General features: G+C 39.7%; 1 protein-coding gene across 1 annotated transcript in view; it reads left to right on the forward strand.

Annotated features, from left to right (window-relative positions):
* The window catches only part of LOC119718801 (complement C1q subcomponent subunit B-like), an 18,509-nt gene extending 3,827 nt beyond the window's left edge, over positions 1-14,682 (forward strand). The window contains exon 2 of the mRNA XM_038188222.1: positions 13,853-14,682. Coding sequence (XP_038044150.1) covers positions 13,853-14,680 — 828 coding nt within the window. The 3' untranslated portion in view covers positions 14,681-14,682. The remainder of the gene's footprint in view (positions 1-13,852) is intronic.
* The last annotated feature ends 6,348 nt before the right edge of the window (positions 14,683-21,030 follow it).

A 21,030-nucleotide genomic window follows, 5' to 3' on the forward strand; every position in this document is an offset into this window, starting at 1 on the left:
CCGTTTGCCCTTCCAGCAGACCGAGACGCTTCTGCCGGGTACCAGCTTCGATCTCGAGACCGGTACGTTCACTTGTAGTGTGCCGGGCACCTACGTATTTACGTTTTCTGTTCTCAAGCATAGCAACAGCGGTTCCTTAACATCGATCTTGTTAAAAACAACCACAAGGTGATTAGCACCCATGGTGAAGTAAATCAACGAGGTCAGTTGTCGGAAGCGCGGTGCTGAGTCTCCAGCGTGGAGACACGGTATATTTACCATGTACGGTAGGGTGCCATGGTGGTAAATACAGCTCATTCAGCGGCTTCCTCCTTTTCCGGAGTCAATTAATTAATTGATAAATAATCACCTCGCATAAATATGCAGGAGCAGTGGTGCCCCCCTCCCCCCAAAAAAAAAGAAAAGAAAAGAAATTCGTTTTCCATTTTGCCGAAACAATAACCAATGAATTAACAGAAAATAATGTTCAATGTTATAATAGTAATACCTGATGACTACAAAATGTCTCCTATGGGTACTATTACACAGGTATGATAAAAATGATTAATTTTAACTACATGTTTAGCATTGATATATGAAAGCGTTTACAAAAAATCAAAACTACTTAAAAAAAAAATCATTAGAAAAAGGTGAAATTAATAGTTTCAGTTTTAGAAGAAAATATTTTAAGCCTTGATTGAAAAATTCCAAATTCAGAAATATTTCTCGGATGAACCAAAAATAAGAAAAAACTGTCTAATAAGCTAATCGATAATTAACAAATAGCACCTATTCTAAAATAATGTATATATGGACTTGCGTAACGCGAAATCAAAAATGAATACTAATCTAACTGAAGCAAACAATCTCCCTTGGGTTCAGGAGTCCTTGATATTTTATTAAAATTGAGCACATTGTATATTATTTATACATGTGATTTATATTAATTTAGTATTTGCAGTTCAATGTATATTAATAAATACATTGCAACAAAATGTTCATTGAAATATTTAGATTGTTTCCATGGCAATATTACATTTTCAAAGTAAAGCAGAGTTGCCATAAAACATTAATCAGTAATACTACTTCCCACTCAGATTCAAGACGTTTGGATGTAACTAGACGCATACATATAATTTCCTTATAATTACCAACAATTAAAAAAAAATGTCCTTTGAAGTATCAAAAGAAAATACAATATTAATATTACATATTTTAACATAACCTTGTTAACCATTCAGAGCACAATATAAAACTGTTTGGTAGAATCATATGACATTTCGAGGATTAAGCTGAGATAATTGCGGTAATAGACAGATAGAACAGTGTTTGTGTGTGAAAAAGAACAGCAATTAACACTCTCTAACCAAAACACACGAATGATGTGTTGAGCATGTCGAGAAAAACTGTTTGATGTAGTTCAAGAAATTTAACTTTGAATCAAATAGGAATTTTCGTGCGTCATTAGTGATTTTTTCATCGTTCCTAACAGTTCCTTGTCTATTTGGCAAATTGCCAGTTGAAAACAATATCATAATTAAAAAACAATAGCATAAGCCAAGGAAATGTTTGTGTCAATGACACACATGTCCATTATTCACTGAGTTAGTATATCTTAACCTGAAGCACAGTGTAGCCCTTGCCAATTCTTGCTTGGCAGACTGACGTGAATGCGAGTTAACAGTTATTTACTAAATTAATATTTTGTGAAAAATAATAAAATCTTTTAATATCTACACTGGCAAAGTTGTAATTTAAAAAATATAAAGAAAAACAAGTTTAGGTCAATAGTGAACTTGCTAAGATCTTGGCCATACAGATGCCTTCAAATGGGAAATCCGGGTGACTCACAGCTGCACACAGTTGTGTTGTATGATAGTTAATTAATTCGTTCACGATAAACAGGTAGTCAGGGATCCTAATTTTTCCCAGGAGCTAGAACAAATGCAGGCAGCCCACCAAGAAACAAACATCCCATGTTACATTTAGGAGAACAATAATTCGAGATCAAGCGTCGGAAAAAAATGACAATTCTGTTATAAGTACACCATCATGGGCAACAAGAAAGTGACGCCCTCCTAAGGTTGTAATTGCTAAGGAAAGAATTCTGTTGTACACGGTTTGATCGAAACAGTTAATGAGTTTGGGATTGGGTTTGGTTGGGCGAGGGTCAAGATTGCATGTTTCTGTGCTTGGTTTTGGTATAGGCCTAGGCTGGGTTCAATAACCGGAGGTGGGAGGCCTCAATATATTTTTGTTGTTAAAATATATTTTTTTTTTTCATTTGCATTTCGCATACCGTATACAGCCAGAGATTAAATGAAGTCTGGTGATATCATTTATTTATCCTTAGAAAATGTTTTTCTTGAAAAAATAAGAGTTTCAAATTGTGCCACAGTGAACCAAGAACTCCCAACTTTTGTTAAACACTTTATTGTATCCCATGTTATACATGTGCAATTGAGTTTTTGTTTTTATGCTAAAAGTTGAGTTTTAGAGCTTTTACTATGATGAAATTGTTAACGATTTAATGTAAGTTTAGTTGAATATGTGACACTATATCAGAAGATTACGCAATAATGATTCTATAGTGTATATTTTGATTGTAAGAATTTTTTCCAAGTATACATTTGAGGATGTTCTCTTGTAAGCAGCTAAACCAATTTAAACACAGAAATTAATCATATAACATGTAATCAGTATCGAATATAAATACTCGAAGACTATATTTTGAACATTACTTTAATTGAACATTTAGCTTTTAACAATGTGGAAAACCTTGTCCACTCGTAAAACAGTCCATCGAATTCCTCTCAAGAAAGTAAAATTACAGAGAAATATTGTCGTTGAAATGAACGAGCAAATCACAGTCTGACTTTTACGAACAAAATAATTTTTTTATGAAGTACTTAAATCTGTGATTATAGATAACAATTCTTATCCCTTGATATTACAAATTATTGCAAACAGAGTCAGTTCATGACCTGTATTTTTGTCCATTTTTGTTTGTTATGACTTCTAGATTTGGGGATCGTGTTAATGAAAGGCCGGGTTTACATTGGTTGAGGATGGATGGGGTGGAGGATGAATGATTAGTTTGGGGGGGGGGGGTAATTACCCCTTTTATTTGTAAAGACTACCTTTTTCCATTCAAATGCCATTTTTCAACGGGCTTACCCCCCAAAATTTGTAAAGAGTGCCCTTTTTTGAAGAAGAGGTGCCTTTTTTTCTGATCAAGTGCACATGTTTAAAAAGAAAAGGTGCCCTTTTTTGTGGGACATGCCGTTTTGACTGCCTTTTTTTCAGAATTTGGCTTTATCGCTTAAAAAGCACCATATATTTGACGTTTGTGCTCATAATCGTTGGTTTTACACAGCGCCCCCATCGACAGATGGTACCACCCCCCCCCCCCCCCCCCCCCCAGCACGCTTTTCGATTTTACGGAGGCCAAGTGTCCGGAGAAAAAAAAACCTGTCTACATTTCACCACGGATGTGCAAGTGCCCTTTTCAAAAAAAATTACACCCCCTCCCAATAAAAATGACCGTGCTCCGCCCCTGGAGATGGGTGAGAATGAGAGAGAGAGCATTGGTGAGAGATGCTCAATAGGGTGAAAGCTGTACGATTTCCTCATACGCTCATCTTACAAACGCCGGGTATGTTGGGGCCAGGGTCATCGCCACGTGCATGGGGGGGGGGGGGGTGGATGTGTGCAGGGGCGGAATTTTCGCGGATGGTTCATCGGCAAAACAAAGCTGAAGGGAAATAAAGTCTGAATTTCATTACGTTCGAGTTCAATTCTTTTCTTTTTTTCTAATTTATATTTTCTTCTCACGTTTTTAGAAATGTAAATTCCAAAACACCATAGCGTATAGCCATTTTGCGGATGACGTTTGGGAGAAAAAAAATCCCGCCCATGTAGGATGGTAATGGGTGCACACCGTTAAATAGGCCTAAACCCATCCGCCGAGTGCATGAAAGAAAGTTAAACCCTCAAAATATTCTATATTAGAGAGTTCTGAGAGCCATAAAATTGGGGATTTGAAGAGATAAGGCAATGAACCCTCTGGCCCGGACTTTGGGTTTCCAATTCTGAGCATTTTGGATGCAATTGGGCTCGAAAGTGGCGCTATTGTGACATGTTGTGGAGGGATCGTTTTTGAAGATGGCTACTGTTCCACTCTGGGAAAAAGTAGGGGTCGCATTCTTTGGGTGAGAATATCTCGAAAAGTCATTGGTCAACCCACCAAACAAATGAAAGTAAAATAAAAGATGACATGTTGATTACCTTTTTTCTGTGCAGCTATACCCGTGAGTGTCCTGAGTATTTTTACAAGAATTTTGAAGCATGGGCATTTACCACTGGTGTCTATGGGAATTTTAATACAGGGCTGCACCCCAAGACCTGTAAATCGGCTCCCAAAGACATAAGTGATAACTACACGTACTTTCCGATTTGTTTTAGTAATACTCATGACTGTAGATCTCCAACGCATGGTGTTTGAAATTTTAATTGAATACATGTAGTATTTCTTGAGTTGTTGCCCCCAAAACGAGTTAATTCTGTATTTCAAAATTAGAATTTCGTCCTGTGATTTGTCATGATGACTGCGTAACATTATGAGTTTTAATATTATGGGGGAACTGTCAAATAATGAAACTAAAATACATGTTTGACCGAAACAAATATAGTATCTTAAACGCGAAAAATACAAACCGAATGAAAACAGAAAGTCAGGCTGAGATGTTTTAAGTTGTAAGTTCGGCCAGTATCCGGTCTTGATGTATTACTCATTAGGATATCAATACCCATCGCGAAAAACCATCAAACAACTAATGAAAGTTCAATTTCGAGAAAGGGCGCGCTAAATAAAACTAGTGTTAAGTTTCCATCAAATGAGGGGGCGCCTCATAAATAGTGGTCTCCACAAAGCGAGCAACTGCCAAGCCAAAATTGGTAAAAACCATAAGCGTAAAAACATTATCTCCTGTTGTGTGTTTTCTGGTGGTGTGCCCCCCAGCTGGTAATGTGGCCCCTCCCCCTCCCCATGTCCGGAGCTGGCCATGGTGCTGCTCCTCAGACACTCAGGTTAATACTGATTCGCGATAAATTTCTCTCACCCGAACTTCATTTAATAAAAAAAGGCTTGTTCCCGGTGTCATATGAAAATCAGACTCCAGTGAAAACGCATAACACCTTTACCCTAATATTGGTTGGAAATGTCTTGCTTTTGTAAACGTATTTACCAACTTGAATTCAATGTACAAGTTACCTAGATTGCACACTTGTTATGCGGGTGATGAAGATACCCGGAAACATTTTTATATTTTCGCTAAACTCAACCGGGTGCGAAAACGCTTGCCCGTGTTTAAGTGCATTTGAAAGAAAGTTTTGCATTTTTGAATGAGCGAGGGCGAGAAATTGGACTAATTTAAATTGCTGCTTTAAAACTCACATAATTATGTCTTCTACAAACATTAATGTGATTGACTTACTCGCACCCTATTATTGGTTAAACTCTCTCGCGTGAGCGGTCACTCTACTAATTATCACCAGCTAGACGCGCACTATAATATTAATGAGTCTGTATTTCATAGGGTCCTAAATTCACGCTACTCCGGATAAGAGACACCCCGGCGAAGACACGCCCAATTCAGTATTATTTAATAATCCTCGGAAGGATTTGTTTTCTTTCTAAAAAACAAAAACAAAGAAATGAGTTTGAATTGCACCATAGTGGACCAACGACTCTTAAATGTCATTATTGTTTTTCTTTTGTTCTTGTGTGCCAAATTATTTTCATTGGATTTTTAACATGTTAAAAGTTTGGTCTTAGAGTTTAAATAATTTTAATTGTTAATGTGACACTATCAGAGCATTGTTAAAATGCAGTTATAATTCTATTGCAAATGATTATTGTATTGTACAAAAGGTGTTGTTTATTTTGAAGTGCATTTAAATTTCATAATATCTCTTTGTTTAACTGCTTAACTAATTTAGTAATATCTTGTGATAAGATATAGAATATCAATTCTAAAAAAAACATGTTTTGAAAACTCTAGTTTTTGATAATGTGGGACATACATGCCCCTTGTAATACACTCTGGAAGAATGAAATCGAATTCTCCGGAAAGTAGAATTGCAAAGACATTTTGAAGATTTACAACAACAAAAAGTAATTAAAAAAAATCGTTTGTCGTCGAAATGCACGAGCAAATACCAATCTGGCTCTTGTGAACAAATGTCTTATTAAGCACTTAAATCAGTGATTATTATTTACAATTCTCGTCAATTTGATATTAAAAAATATTTGCAACGATTCAGTGAATTAAATTGTATTTCTGTGTAGTTATTTTGCTGTTTTGTCGTCTTGAATTTGGGGTTCGTGTTCAATGCCCGGTACAGATGTGTGTCGAGGGGGTTAGGGGTTGAAATGGGAGGGGGCAACAAAACTGATACCAATAGTTATTTATCTTTCAATAATTGAACAAGAGCAGTAAATATTACTAAGACGGTGGTGTAGTCCACTCGTTTCATTTACCCCAAGGATTCTTGAAATATAATAATTTAAATCGCGTGGTCGGGCCTCTGGCACGTAAAGGCGCCTATGGCTGCCGACCACATCGACCCATATATGACCACGAAGCACAGCTTGAGATCGAAAGTGTTTGATTTTTCTTGAGGGAGGAAAACCGGAGGGCCCGGAGAAAAACCCTCATGGCACTGGAAAGAACCAACGCACAACTCTACTCACACGTGATCCGCGGCCAGAATTCGAACCGTAGTCACCTTGGTGGGATGCGAGCACTTTACGCACAAGCCACCCACGCCACCCGAATTGCTAGTATAACGTAGTCAGGAAAAATAATGAAGGAAAAATGAAAGGCATCCCCACGCCTTTCGATTCTGTAACGGCCGGCTTGCCGGGTATCAGGCCCTTTTACCTGCCCCCTCCCCCTCCACTCACCGCCTAACATAACTGGAAGCACATGGACAATTTGGTTCTGTATCCGCCGTGAAGGGGCATGGTGTTTAGGTCGGGTTGGGTCTGAAGGCTGTAAGACATTAATTAGGTGGTTGCGTCCCGCAGATTGATGTGAGATGAGGGCGTGGGGTGACAAAGCCTTGGTAAGAGAGGCTGGATAGGGTAAAAGCTGAACCCATGTCAGCTAACGGGCAGGTAGGTTAGGGGCAGGGTCGTTGCCAAATGCAGCGGTGGGGTCTGAGTACCCGATTTGGTAAAAATGGTCTGCGCATTAAACAGGCGGCCAGCTCCTCATGCCAGACGGCGATGTACGGACGTCCTGTCCTCTTTGCCACTGGTAATAGCTGTCCCGACAACCCCCCCGTGATTTTCAAATATCCGATGGCAGATTTATTTCAGTAAAGATATTATTGCTGTAGATTCCCATCGTTGTCAAAATCATGGTCCCGGCCGGATGTTGAGATACAATACGCCACTTCAAACTCAGTGGTGTAACCCGGGAAGCTAGGGAGGGCGTGCCTCACCACTCAGCCTGCCTAGGATTCGGGGGAGGCACTTAACTCTTTGAATGCTTCCTCCAGAAAATGAGGAGTCTAAATTAAGGTACCTTTAATGAACCACGCCAATGTGTAATACTTTGCAGCGTAATATCTCTCGAAAATACTAGGTTTCAAAACGACACACCCTAGATAGGTATAAGAATAGGTACTCTTTGGAATTGTGGGCAGTATTGTTCCGCTAGAAATCAGGCACACTCAGGGGGCACACTTAGTGATTATTTTGGACTTTCGGTAGAATGTGGGCCACCGTCCTTTCAAAGTTTCTCAGTAGGCATTCTGATAGGCCGGCCTATTTTAGCGGGGAAAACTGTTAGTTGTAATCAGCAGAAAACTGATGAGTGAATAACTAAAAACAGTAGCACTCGATAGGTTACCCAAGGAAAAATAAATGTCACGACATGACTGTTAATGCTGTAAAAATAGGTTTACTCTTCCTCTTCCTGTCGACGTAACTATTAATAGAAAGGGAAACAACAACACTCTAGCATTCAATAAGCATTAAATAAGCACCCCACGTCGGCTGCCGAGGGTGGTTAGGAGGGGGAAGGGATGATGGGGGGGGGGGGCGGGAATTCAATATGGGGATTCGTGCTTGGTTTTGAGATCGGGCTATTGCATGTTAGTGTTCCTAAGGAAAGAGGTTTGTTGCACATGGTAGGATCCAAACAGTTGGGGTAAGTTTGGGATTAGGTTTGATGAGGCGAGGGTCAGGATAAGGGTTGGCATAGTTTATGTGTTTGGTTTTAGGTATAGGTTGGGCTCAATAAGTGGAGATGGGAGTGCCTCAATAAGCGGGGAGGGGGTTCTGCATGTGCAAGGTCGATTGCATGCCGAGAAGTTGGCCTGGCCAAGCGCACGTTTGACTAGTGGAGGTGGATAGATGTATGGTTATAATTAAAGTTGCCTGCTGGGTTCTGCAAATTTAGTATACTTCACCGTAAGAGGGCGTTAACTGTACTTGGACAGGATATTATTAACATAATATATTGAAGTTCTTATTACGTTTTCTTCTCAAGCTAAATTATTACGCCTTCGTCTTCTATCAAAAGGGTAGACTGCATACCCTGACTACAAAATACTAGCCACCAAATGCGTGGCTCCATTTAATAACACGAAGCGCAAAACAAACACTGAATCACGTATGGCCGATGTACGTCATTATTCTATCCACCAATCAGAGTAATTAGTCACCCAACAAGTCGGTGACCACAAGTGAGTGGTCTGTGATTGACAATCCACGTGTTTGAATATAGGTCACCGACATCCATACAATCATTCCACCAATTAGATGCGTATATTTGAGTGTCGGTGATACAAGCTTCGGGTGTCACGTGTGGCAATGTAACATTAGCATCATTTCCCTCTCATCAATATGAAGCGAGTCAGTGATGTGTGATTGACAGCGCGCAGGGGGCCAATCACAAACCGGGCATGCAAGTTCCTCAGTCACTGCTCGGGAAATCGACGTCAATATTTAAGTCACAAGCTGCCAGCTCACTCCTCACAACGACAGCAGCCCACGTTCACGTTCAGGCGACAACCCGAGAGAACTGCTTGCAAGATCGAACAATAATTGCACGGTGAGTGTTTAAAACGATCTTTTGCGCTTGATATTCAGCTAAACTTTAGGTTTGATCTTTTGCGATATGCATGTATGATATTGACACAAAATTGCTTATAGCCAGAACAGCGTGCTGTCAATATTTCAGACACTGATGATTGCATTCCCATACAGTAACTCGATTACTTGGTGGTTGAATAATAACCAGCTTATTATGTTGTATACAATATAGCTGAATTAACTCTTAGTCTCAACAGCTGTTGCGGATTTGGACCAACATTTTGTGAGGCCAAATTTTCAGGTAATAAATGCTATTGCTAAGAGCAAATTTTGGCCAAAACAAGTCTCCGGTTTCTGGTCTGCGCCCGCGTCACCGTACGCGTAGTCATGCACGTCGGCAACATGTTATTTTTTCCATCCAAGATTGGATTGAAATCATGCTGCTGCACAATTTAAACATGTTTTTAGATGGGATAATGATCGAGTGTGAGCTTTGTATGGCCTCTCTGCGCTTCCATATATTTCGCACTGATTTTTGTCGGGCAGCGGCTACATTTGCAGATTGTGCAATTTTGCATTTGTGTGTCTGGAAGCCAGACTAAGGGTGCGATTGTCGTGTATCTATAACCTTTGAATGTTTAGAACCACAATATGTAACGGAGCAGACTAATGACCAGCCTGGCATCTCATGCACGATGTTGATGTCGCTGTATGGTGTGACGTCACCGTTTTCTCTTATTTTTGTCTTGACTATCCAAATCCCCCCCCCAAAAAAAACCATGTTTGTGTCGGTCGAGATAATAAGTGGGTGCAAAATTATCAAGCCTTGTGGCCTTCCTGAGGTCACCTCAAGCTCAGCTCTGAAGGCTGTATTTTAAGAGAGTTTTAAGGGATCGAATCTTCATCGGGAACATGATCAGCCGCATCAGCCGACATTTTGAAAATAAAATCAGTTGGGGCAAAAAAACACAACAAAAAAACACCCAAACTGCGCCCCGCACCACTTTCGGGGCAAGCTCCATACCAGATTTGTTTGGGCCTAATCAGGTTTTTTTTTATTTGTTCAGATTAAGGAATTCCTGTCTGACAATATTTTCGCTTCTACTTCCATGGTGCACTCTCAACGCACAATAATAATTGTCAAATATACTGACTGATTTCTCTCGTTTTTGGAAAGCTTACTTGAATTCTTGTCGCTACAGGTAGCGCACTCTAAATTCACTGTGGACGTTTTATATACATTTGTTTATTGTTCGCCAGTCAGGTTCGCCAGTTTTCTAGTCAAATCTAGAAAAGGTTTGTCAAAAGTGTATTACATCAAGTTCCCTAATGTTATGGAAAATCACGCACTTACACAATATTTTCGATGATAAATTACTCTCTTTTTTGTTGAGAAAAAAATCTTACGAAAGCTCGACACTTAACCCATAATATCAGTTTGACCATTCACCCCCTTTATTTTCTTGCTAGTTTTTCCTGTTTATTGTATCAAACATAAAATCCCCTGCGATGCGATCACAATTTCCGGCAATAACTGTAACCAATTCAGGATAAAAGGTTATGCGGAAGCTGGCCACGGAAGAACGTATAAAGGAAATCGGGACATCTCAAACATCCTGTCCTATGCTGTGTTATTTAAGATTGGGATAATCTCAATACCTTTTGCACTTTGTTTTAAAACTGTGTCATTTCGCTAGTTGACAGTGCGCCATTCCTGTTTGATCATTATATATCCGCTCCGTTTACAGTACCCCCTCACTGGCAAAGAAGGAACAGTTGGGGTTGACCGACCGACGCCATCTTGCCTGACTGCAATTTTGCCACGACGCGCTGCCGTACCACTACGTGTACACAGAACAAATCCCCTGGTGTACGTGCGCCACACACAAGGGAAGGTGCACATCAACCAGCTAAATGTCCCGCCCACTGGACGTCGTTGCTAGGTAAAAGGGCGCCCTCTTTTTTTGGCGCACGGAGCCCATAGGCCTTAGCGTTACTTTAAGTATAAGCCGATAAAACTGTCACTGGTCAGAACAGACTAGAGGGCGTACATACGAACGGACCGGATCATGATCACACACTTTATTCAAGTTCAAATTGCTTTATCTAGCTGGATTCATTCATATGAATCATGTGAAGAGTTGATGTTTGTACAAATTATTCGGGCCGTCTGCTCTGCTGTCCGACTTCAACGTTTGAAGCACCAGCTTTCAGTGAGTTCAGTCATTTTTACATGTAGGGTTCCACTCAGCATGCAACTGAGATCCTTCTAAATGTATTTTTTGAAAAGCAATATTTTCATTGTTTTTGGTTGTGAAATTGGTACAGATTTTCTAAAACCCTTAAGACTTTCCGAGACACAGTCATGGTTGACAAACAGATGGTGGCTGATGCTAATAGCCAAACCGGTGCGCTGATTTCCCACCACCGGGGAAACAATTCTTTTTGTAACGACTGTAACTTAACTGCGGTGGCCCACCTGTAATATTTCCGCCACTATACTTCACTGGTATGAGATCGGTTTCCCATATCAATGCAGAAAATAACTCAATAACTCATTTTTAAAAACCAGCAATCTGCTCACGTGTTGATGACATCTTTCATGAAAAAAATCAAGAACATTACATCAAGTGAGTAGTTCTAGTTGTACATTTTCTCTCAATTTAGCGTAATAGCATAGTATTTTGGTGGAAGACTGTGTTTGTTTATGCACCGATAACGTTTTGGTCACCATTATAAACAGAAAACGTCATTCGATTCAAAACAAAGGTGCGAAAGTGATATTTAAAGAAGTGAGTGATCCCCCTCCCCTACAACCACCGTCAAGCCGTGACAAATGGCCAATCGTTGCTTAGAAATCCTGTTTGAAGCATACATATTATTAAAAACAATCATTAATGTAGGATTTCCGGCTGATTTCGTTCAATTCAAATTTAATTGTGTGCTTTTAAATAAAAACAGTTTTGCTAATTCCTAAATCACTCAAAGTCGTTCTCAGACATGCAATTTTGCATATGAAGCCTGCCAATTTACATTTTGCATCTTTCTTTTTTAGGAAGGCAGATTACTCGACATATCGTCACCAGGTTCTCTGGAAAAAAAAATAGTTTCATGTTTGTGTATGCCTACATACAATTAACAAACTAAAAAAAATCAATAAAAAAAATCAGAAAACTAAAAGAAATAAAAGAAAGATACACATACCAAAGATTGAAGACTGACCGTCAATCGTTTTGGCGAAAAGAAATTGGATTGATTTTCAGTATTTGTTTTCCATTATCTTTTTATTTCCACATGGTGATTAAAAAAAAATAACAGGTCAATAAAAAAAAAAAATCTGTCTTTTTTTCGTAAGAGGCCGATTTTTGGGCGAGTGCTAAAAAGTTCTTTCTGTCACTTAATAGACACTTAACAATAAATGTTCAGTTCAGATATGCAAGTTTCATGATTCCTTCCCTAACATAAAAAAAAACTTTTCAAAACATCATGTCATTTTATACCTTGTTTTAACACTGCCACATAATATCTTCCAAGGCGAATTTAGAGAGCTTATTGCCGGGCGAAGTTTGTGTCGGGAGAAAGGGTGAGGGTGGAAGGGCTCTCTCAATCGAAATTTGCTTTTTTTGATAAATATTCGGTCACTGCTGGGGGAGGGCACCCCCTCCGCACCCCTAGAGCCACCACTGATCTGGCTAAACTGCCGAATTTTATTAAACATGTATGACTTTATTGAACGTAAGCATGATGTTGAATTCCCGAGCTGGACTGAAATCCAAAGCAAAAACAATTCAATGCAAATACGTCAATTGCCTACTTTTTTATGCGTATAGTGGAGATACCCTTAAATAATTTGATCGTTCACTAAATTCAACTGGGTTTGAGAATGCTAACGCGTTTGTATGCGAATTTGAAAGAAAGTGTTCACACATTGAATAAGCAAGGTGTGAAATTGGACGGGAAAAGCATATTTAAATGAAGAATATGCTGTTTTAAAAACTCAGATAATTATGCTTTCAAAAACGATTCAATAACTTACTAGTGGCTCAAAATACACATTTTTTTTTGTATAATGAATTTGAATAAATTGTATAATTCATTTGAATAAAGGCTTTTACGAAAGCGTTTGAATACAGTTAATGTTGATTTCAGGGAGCATTCAGGTTCCTGAGAAAATTATCACAAAGCGTCATTAACACATGTTGCCTTTTCTGGGCGTATTCGGTCACGAAAATACAAATGATCTTTGACCATTGTTTTTATTAGTAAATAATTGTTCCTGGTTTCGAATGATTATTGATCAAAGTGAAAAAAACCTCAAAATTGAATTAAAATCGATGAATAAACGTAACCAGTTGTCTTTGTTTATTATTTTTCAGCCTACAGTGAACTCCTTTTGATCTCTTCTTGGACCTGATCTTCAAGACTTCAAGACCGAACCATCGAGGTCGGTGCGGTGATGTTTTATTGATTCTATCATGACCGTGGAAAGGGTGTGCTGTCACATAAGAAAAATAATGTAATTCGATCTACTTTCCAAACTTTTATCGGCGGGCAAAACAATAATGCTGACAAGTGTGGAACATATTGGCAACATATTTAAAAAGAACCCACCTTTTTATTTACATGTTATCCCCTTGCTCTCGGATAGGCCACTGCCGACGCATTCTCTGAATAATGATTCCTCCAAATTATATCTCGTATACAAATTCTTTATTTTATGTAGTGATTTTGTTTGTAATGTTAGGCCCTGTATTGTTTTCCTTTCAGATGAAGATCTGCGTGGCCACCATTCTTTCTATCGCTCTCCTTCTGGGTAACTCTGTCAAGCTCCGAGCTTCCGTTACTGGGCCGGTTCCCTCGGACGGTGATGGTCCTGTGTCTCAGGTGTGTCAGCAGTGCTGCCAGGGACCTGCTGCAATACCCGGCATACCAGGTCTGCCTGGGCCAGCAGGACCGATGGGGTCGTACGGTCAGCCGGGGTCAAAGGGTGATGCAGGTCAGCCAGGTGAGATTGGCCCTATTGGACCTATGGGTGAGCGGGGAGCACCTGGGAACACTGGGTCTAAAGGTGATGATGGGATTGGTCTGCCCGGCAAGATAGGTCCGAGAGGGATACCTGGTGTTGTTGGAGGAACCGGGGAATCTGGTGTCAAAGGTCAGAAGGGTGAGCCAGGGGAGACACCAGACGACTCCAACCAGCGGGTGGCGTTCACCGTGGTGAGGACGAGCGACTCGGATACCTCTACGAGTCACGACACCCGTTTGCCATTCCAGCAGGCCGAGACCCTTCTGCCGGGTACCAGTTTCGATCTCGAGACCGGCACGTTCACATGTAGTGTGCCGGGCACCTACGTATTTACGTTCTCTGTTCTTAAGTATAGCAACAGCGATTATCTTTTCATCCATCTTGTTAAAAACGACTACAAGGTGATCACTACCGTTGATCCATCAAATCAACAAGGTCAGTTGTCTGGTAGCGCGGTAATGGTCCTGCAGCGAGGAGACACGGTGTATCTTACAATGGTCGATAGGGCGCGTAGTGATTCCACCTATCACTACACTTCATTCAGTGGCTTCCTCCTTTTCTCCGAATAAATGTATAATTAAATGTTAATGAGAAAGATACTTGATTCTTAATACAAAGCATTTTACATTCAAGTATCAAAACTGCATAAAAACAATTAATTAAAGAGGTCAAATATATGACTTTTGAAAAAGAAGGTTTTAGGTGCGATTGAAAAACACTTCAAATTCATTTTTTTGGGGCTCAGATAACGTGGAAGTCTGCACGGTCACCGTATGCCTTGCCAGGCTTTGGACGAACTTTAGGGAGGTTAAATTGAACCCCATCACAGCTTTTAGTGCGAATATTAAACGCATGAACTGATATTTACTCTGTGAAGTACCGTAGCGCTGCCCCACCATGGCGGATAAGTTTGAAAAGTACCGAAGAATCTTGAATTCATTCCGCACCGTAACCAAGAGCCAACGTAGTTCCTGTAGTATGGGCGTACGACCCTTCCTTCTGCATATATGTTGTTATTTCTTAAACTGGTAATCGTATGAAAAACATAAACCGTTACAATAGTCTGTCTGGGAAGTAACAAATGCATGTATTAAAATATATTGTTGTTGTTAAAATATATTGTTTTTTTTTTCTTTTGCATTTCGCATACCGTATAAAGCCAGAGTTTAAATGAAGTCTGGTTATATCATTTATTTATCCTCGGAAACTTTTTTATTTTGAAAAAAAAAACCCAAGAGTTTCAAATTGCGCCACAGTGAACCAAGAACTCTCAACTTGTGTTAAACACTTTATTTTGTATCCCATGTTATACATGTATAATTGAGTTTTGTTTCATGTTAAAACTTGAGTTTTAGAGCTTTCACTATGATGAAATTGTTGACGATTTAATGTAATTTGAGTTGATAATGTGACACTATATCAGCAGATTACGCAATTATTATTCTATAGTATATATTTGATTCTAAGAAACATTTTTGTCCAAGTATACATTTGAAGATGTGCTCCTTTTAACAGCTTAACTAATTTAAGCACAGAAATTAATCATATAACATGTAATCAGTATCAAATATAAATACTCGAAAAATGTATTTTGAACATTACTTTAATTGAACATTTAGCTTTTAACAATGTGGAAAACCTTGTCCCACTCGTAATACATTCCATCGAATTCCTCTCAAGAAAGTAAAATTACAGAGAAATATTGTCGTTGAAATGAACGAGCAAATCACAGTCTGACTTTTACGAACAAAATTATTTCTTATTAAGTACTTAAATCTGTGATTATAGATAACAATTATAATCCCTTTGATATTACAAAATATTGCAAACAGAATCATTTAATTACCTGTATTTTTGTCCATTTTTGTTTGTTTTGACTTCTAGATTTGGGGATCGGTGTTAATGAAAGGCCGGGTTAACATTGGTTGAGGATGGATGGGGTGGAGGATGAATGATTAGTGGTGTCGAGGGGGTTAGGGATTGAAGATGAGGGGAGAGGAGCAAAATATGATGCCGATTGTTACTTATCTTTCAATAATTCATCAAGAACAATGAATGGCAAAAGCCAATGGTGTAGTCTACTTATCCCATTTACCCCACGGATTCTTAAAATGCTAAAACATGTAGACAGAACAAAATGAGAAATGAAAAATGCTGGATGTCAGGCCTATGTATCTTTCGTTTTCACGCAAAATTCACGCAAGTCATAAAATAAAATTGGGGATTTGAAGAGATGAAGCCTTTTGAAGGCAATGAACCCTTTGGCCCGGACTTGGGGCTTCCAATTCTGAGCATTTTGGATGCAATCGGGCTCGAAAGTGGCGCTATTGTGTCATGTTGTGGAGGGATCGTTTTTGAAGATGGCTACTGTTCCACTTTGGGAAACAATAGGGGTCGCCTTCTTTGGGTGAGAATATCTCGAAAAGTCAATGGTAAAAAAAAATGAAAATAAAATAAAAGATGACATGTTGATTATCTTTGTTTCTGTGCAGCTATACCCGTGAGAGTTCTGAGTAGTTTTACAAGAATTTTGAAGTATGGGCATTTAGCACTGGTGTCTATGGGAATTTTAATACAGGGCTGCACCCCACGACCTGTAAATCGACTCCCAAAGACATAAGTGATAACTACACTTACTTCCCGATTTTTTTTTATAGTAAAACTCATGACTGTAGATCTCCAACGCATGGTGGTTTGAAATGTTAATTGAATACATATAGTATATCTTGAATTGTTGCCCGCAAAACGAGTTAATTCTGTATTTCAAAATTAAAATTTCGTCCAGTGATTTGTAATGATGACTGCGCAACATTGTGAGATTTAATATTAAGTGGAAACTGTCAAACGCGAAAAATACAAATCGAATGAAAACAGAAAGTCAACGTCCAAGAAATATGACACTCGTTTGGGGGGCCGGGCACTAACCCGAGCCTACCAGGCCCAGCTGTTTTAAAATGTAAGTTCGGCCAGTAATCGGTCTTGATGTATTACTCATAAGGAGATCATTACTCATCGCGAGAAACCATCAAACAACTAATGAAAGTTCAATTTCGAGAAAGGGCGCGCTAAATAAAACTAGGGTTAAGTTTCCATCAATAAGGCGCGCCTCATAAATATTGGTCTCCACAAAGCGAGCAACTGCCAAGCCCACATTGGCAAAAAACATCAGCGTAAAAACATTATCTTCAATTGTGTGTTTTCTGGTGGTGTGCCCCCCCCCCCAGCTGGTAATGTGGCCCCTCCCCTCCCCCATGTCCGGAGCTGGCAATGGTGCTGTTCGTCACACACTCCGGTTGAGACTGATTCCCGATAAATTTATCTCATCCAAACTTCATTTCAAGAAAAAAGGGCTTGTTTCCGCTGTCATATGAAAATCAGACTCCTTTGAAAACTTATAACACCTTTACCCTAATATTGGTTGAAAAGTCTTACTTTGGTAAACATATTTACCAAATTGAATTCAATGTACAAGTTACCTAGATTGCACACTTGTTATGCGGGTAATGAAGATACCCTGAAACATTTTTATATTTTCGCTAAACTCAACCGGGTGCGAAAACGCTTGCCCGTGTTTAAGTGCATTTGAAAGAAAGTTTTGCATGTTTGAATGACCGAGGGTGAGAAGTTGGACTAAAATTTGAATGAAGAATTTGCTGCTTTAAAGCTCACATAATTATGTCTTCTACAAACATTAATGTGATTGACATTATACTAGCACCCTATTATTGGTTAAACTCTCTCGCGTAAGCGGTCACTCTTCTAATTATCACCAGCTAGACACGCACTATAATATTAATGAGTCTGTATTTCATAGGGTCCTAAATTCACGCTACCCCGGATAAGAGACACTCCAGCGGAGACACGCCCAATGCAGTATCATTTATTAATCCTCGGAAGGATTTGTTTTCTTTCTTAAAAACAAAACAAAGAAATGAGTTTGAATTGCACCATAGTGGACCAATGACTCTTAAATGTCATTATTGTTTTTGTTTTGTTCTTGTGTGCCAAATTAGTTTCATTGGATTTTTAACGTGTTAGAAGTTTGGTCTTAGAGTTTAAATAATTTGAATTGTTAATGTGACACTATCGGAGCATTGTTACAATGCAGTTATAATTCTATTGCAAATGATTATTTTATTGTACAAAAGGTGTTGTTTATTTTCAAGTGCATTTACATTTCATACTATCTCTTTGTTTAACTGCTTAACTAATTTAGTAATATCATGTGATAAAATATAGAATATAAATTCTAAAAAACGATGTTTTGAAAACTCTAGTTTTTGATAATGTGGGACATACATGCCCCTTGTAATATTCAATTCAATTCAATTCAGTTGACATTTATTTAGCACTCTCCAATAAACCGATACAAAGTTGGATAATGTTAGTACAATACAGTTATATTTAAACAAGCAATTACAAATGTGAAGGTAATCACCACCAGAAAAAAATAATGCTTTAATTGAATCTAATTATTTAAATGAATATTTTATAATTAATAGCACGCGAAGTTGAGAAAGAGTAGAATAGGAGAATACAAGGCTGTTCACATAAGCCAAGGCTTGTAGGTGGAACAGCCTGGACAGACTATACAACGTAATACACTCTGGTAGAATGAAATCGAATTCTCCGGAAAGTAGAATTGCAAAGACATTTTGAAGATTTACTAAAAAAAATGTAAAGAAATCGTTTCTCGTCGAAATGAACGAGCAATACCAATCTGGCTCTTGTGAACAAATGTCTTATAAAGTACTTAAATCCGTTAATATTATTAACAATTCTAGTCAATTTGATATTAAAAAAAATATTTGCAACAAATCAGTGAATTACTTTGTATTTCTGTATAGTTATTTTGCTGTTTTGTCGTCTTGAATTTGGGGTTTGTGTTCAAGGCCCGGTACAGATGTGTGTCGAGGGGGTTAGGGGTTGAAAATGGGAGGGGGCAACAAAACTGATACCAATAGTTATTTATCTTTTAATAATTGACCAAGACCAGTAAATATTACTAAGACGATGGTGTAGTCCACTCGTTTCATTCCCTCCACGGTTTTTTGAAATATAATAATTAATAATTTGGGAGGCTAATCATCCTTACTCGCAGCTGGGATGCTGAATTGCGAAGGACGCGGCTACAACGTGGTCGCGACGCTGGCACGTAAAGGCGCCTACGGCTGCTGGCCACATCGACCCATATATGACCACGGAACACAGCCTGAGATCGAAAGTGTTTGATTTTGCCGGAGGGAGGAAAACCGGAGGGCCCGGAGAAAAAAACCCTCGTGGCACAGGAGAGAACCAACGCACAACTCTACTCACATGTGATCCGCGGCCAGGATTCGAACCGTGGTCACCTTGGTGAGAGGCGAGCAAAGTTACGCACAAGCCACCCACGCCACCCAAAATGCTAGTTTACTGTAGTCGGGAAAAAATAATGAAGGAAAAATGACACGCATCCCCACGCCTATCGATTCTGTAACGGCCAGCTTGCCAGGTGTCAGGCCCTTTTACCCTTCCCCTCCACTCACAGCCTAACATAACTAGAAGCACATCGAGACTTTGGTTCTGTCCGCCGTTGAGGGGCAGGGTGTTCAGGTCGGGTTGGGTCTGAAGGTTGTAAGGCATTAATAAGGTGGTTGCGTCCCGCGGATTGATGGGAGATGGGTGAGATGGAGAGGGGGGGGGGAGTAGGGGTGGGGGTGGCAAAGCCTTGGTAAGATAGGCTGGATAGGGTGAACGTTGAACCCACGTCAGCTTACGGGCAGGTATGTGAGGGTCGTTGCCAAGTGCAGCGGTGAGGTCTGAGTACCCGATTTGGTAAAAATGGTCTGCGCATTAAACAAGCGGCCCGCTCCTCAGGCCAGACGGCGTAGTACGGACGTCCTGTCGTCTTTGCCCCTGGTTATAGCTGTCCCAACAATCCCCCCCGTGATTTTCAAATATCCGATGGCAGATTTATTTCAGTAAAAATATTATTGCTGTACGTTCCCATCGTGGTCAAACTCATGGTCCCGGCCGGATGATGAGAAACGATACGTCACTTCAAACTCAGTGGCGTAACCCGGAAAGCTAGAGAGGGCGTGCCTCACCACTCAGCCTGCCTGGGATTCGGGGAGGCGCTTAACTCTTTTGAATGCTTCCTCCAGAAAATGAGGAGTCTTAATTACGGTCCCTATAATGAACCACGCCAATGAGTAATACTTCGCAGCGTAATATCTCTCAAAATACAAGGTTTGAAACGACACATCCTGGATAGGTATAAGAAAAGGTACTGTTTGGAATTGTGGGCAGTATTGTTCCGCTAAAAATCAGGCACACTCAGGGGCACACTTAGTGATTATTTTGGACTTTCGGTAGAATATGGGCCACCGTCTTTTCAAATTTTCTCAGTAGGTATTCGTATAGCCCGGCCTATCGTAGCGGGGAAATTTGTTGGTTGTCATGAGTGATGTGTGAATTACTAAAATTAAAACGGTGGCACTCGATAGGTTACCCAACGAAAAACAAATGTCAAGACACGACTGTTAATGTTGTAAAAATAGATTTACTCTTCCTCTTCCTGTCTACGAAACTATTAATAGAAAGGGGAACAACAGCACTCTAGCATTAAATAAGCACCCTCTTCTCCGCCTCAGCATATTAGTTCGCGATCCGCCATTGGCTGCCCAGGGTGGTTAGGTGGGAAAAGGGGTGGTGGGGCAGGGGTTCGAAATGGGGATTCGTGCTTGGCTTGGAGATCAGGCTATTGAATTTTAGTGTTTCCTAAGGAAAGAAACTTTGTTGCACATGGTTGAATCAAAGCAGTTGGGGTAAGTTTGGCATTAGGTTTGATTAGGCGAGGGTCAAGATCGGGGTTGGCATACTTATGTGTTTGGTTTTAGGTATAGGTTGGGCTCAATAAGTGGAGGTGGGAGGGCCTCAA

This window comes from Patiria miniata, unplaced genomic scaffold (genome assembly GCF_015706575.1).
Source record: "Patiria miniata isolate m_02_andy unplaced genomic scaffold, ASM1570657v1 HiC_scaffold_7, whole genome shotgun sequence".
Classification (NCBI taxonomy): Eukaryota; Metazoa; Echinodermata; class Asteroidea; order Valvatida; family Asterinidae; genus Patiria; species Patiria miniata.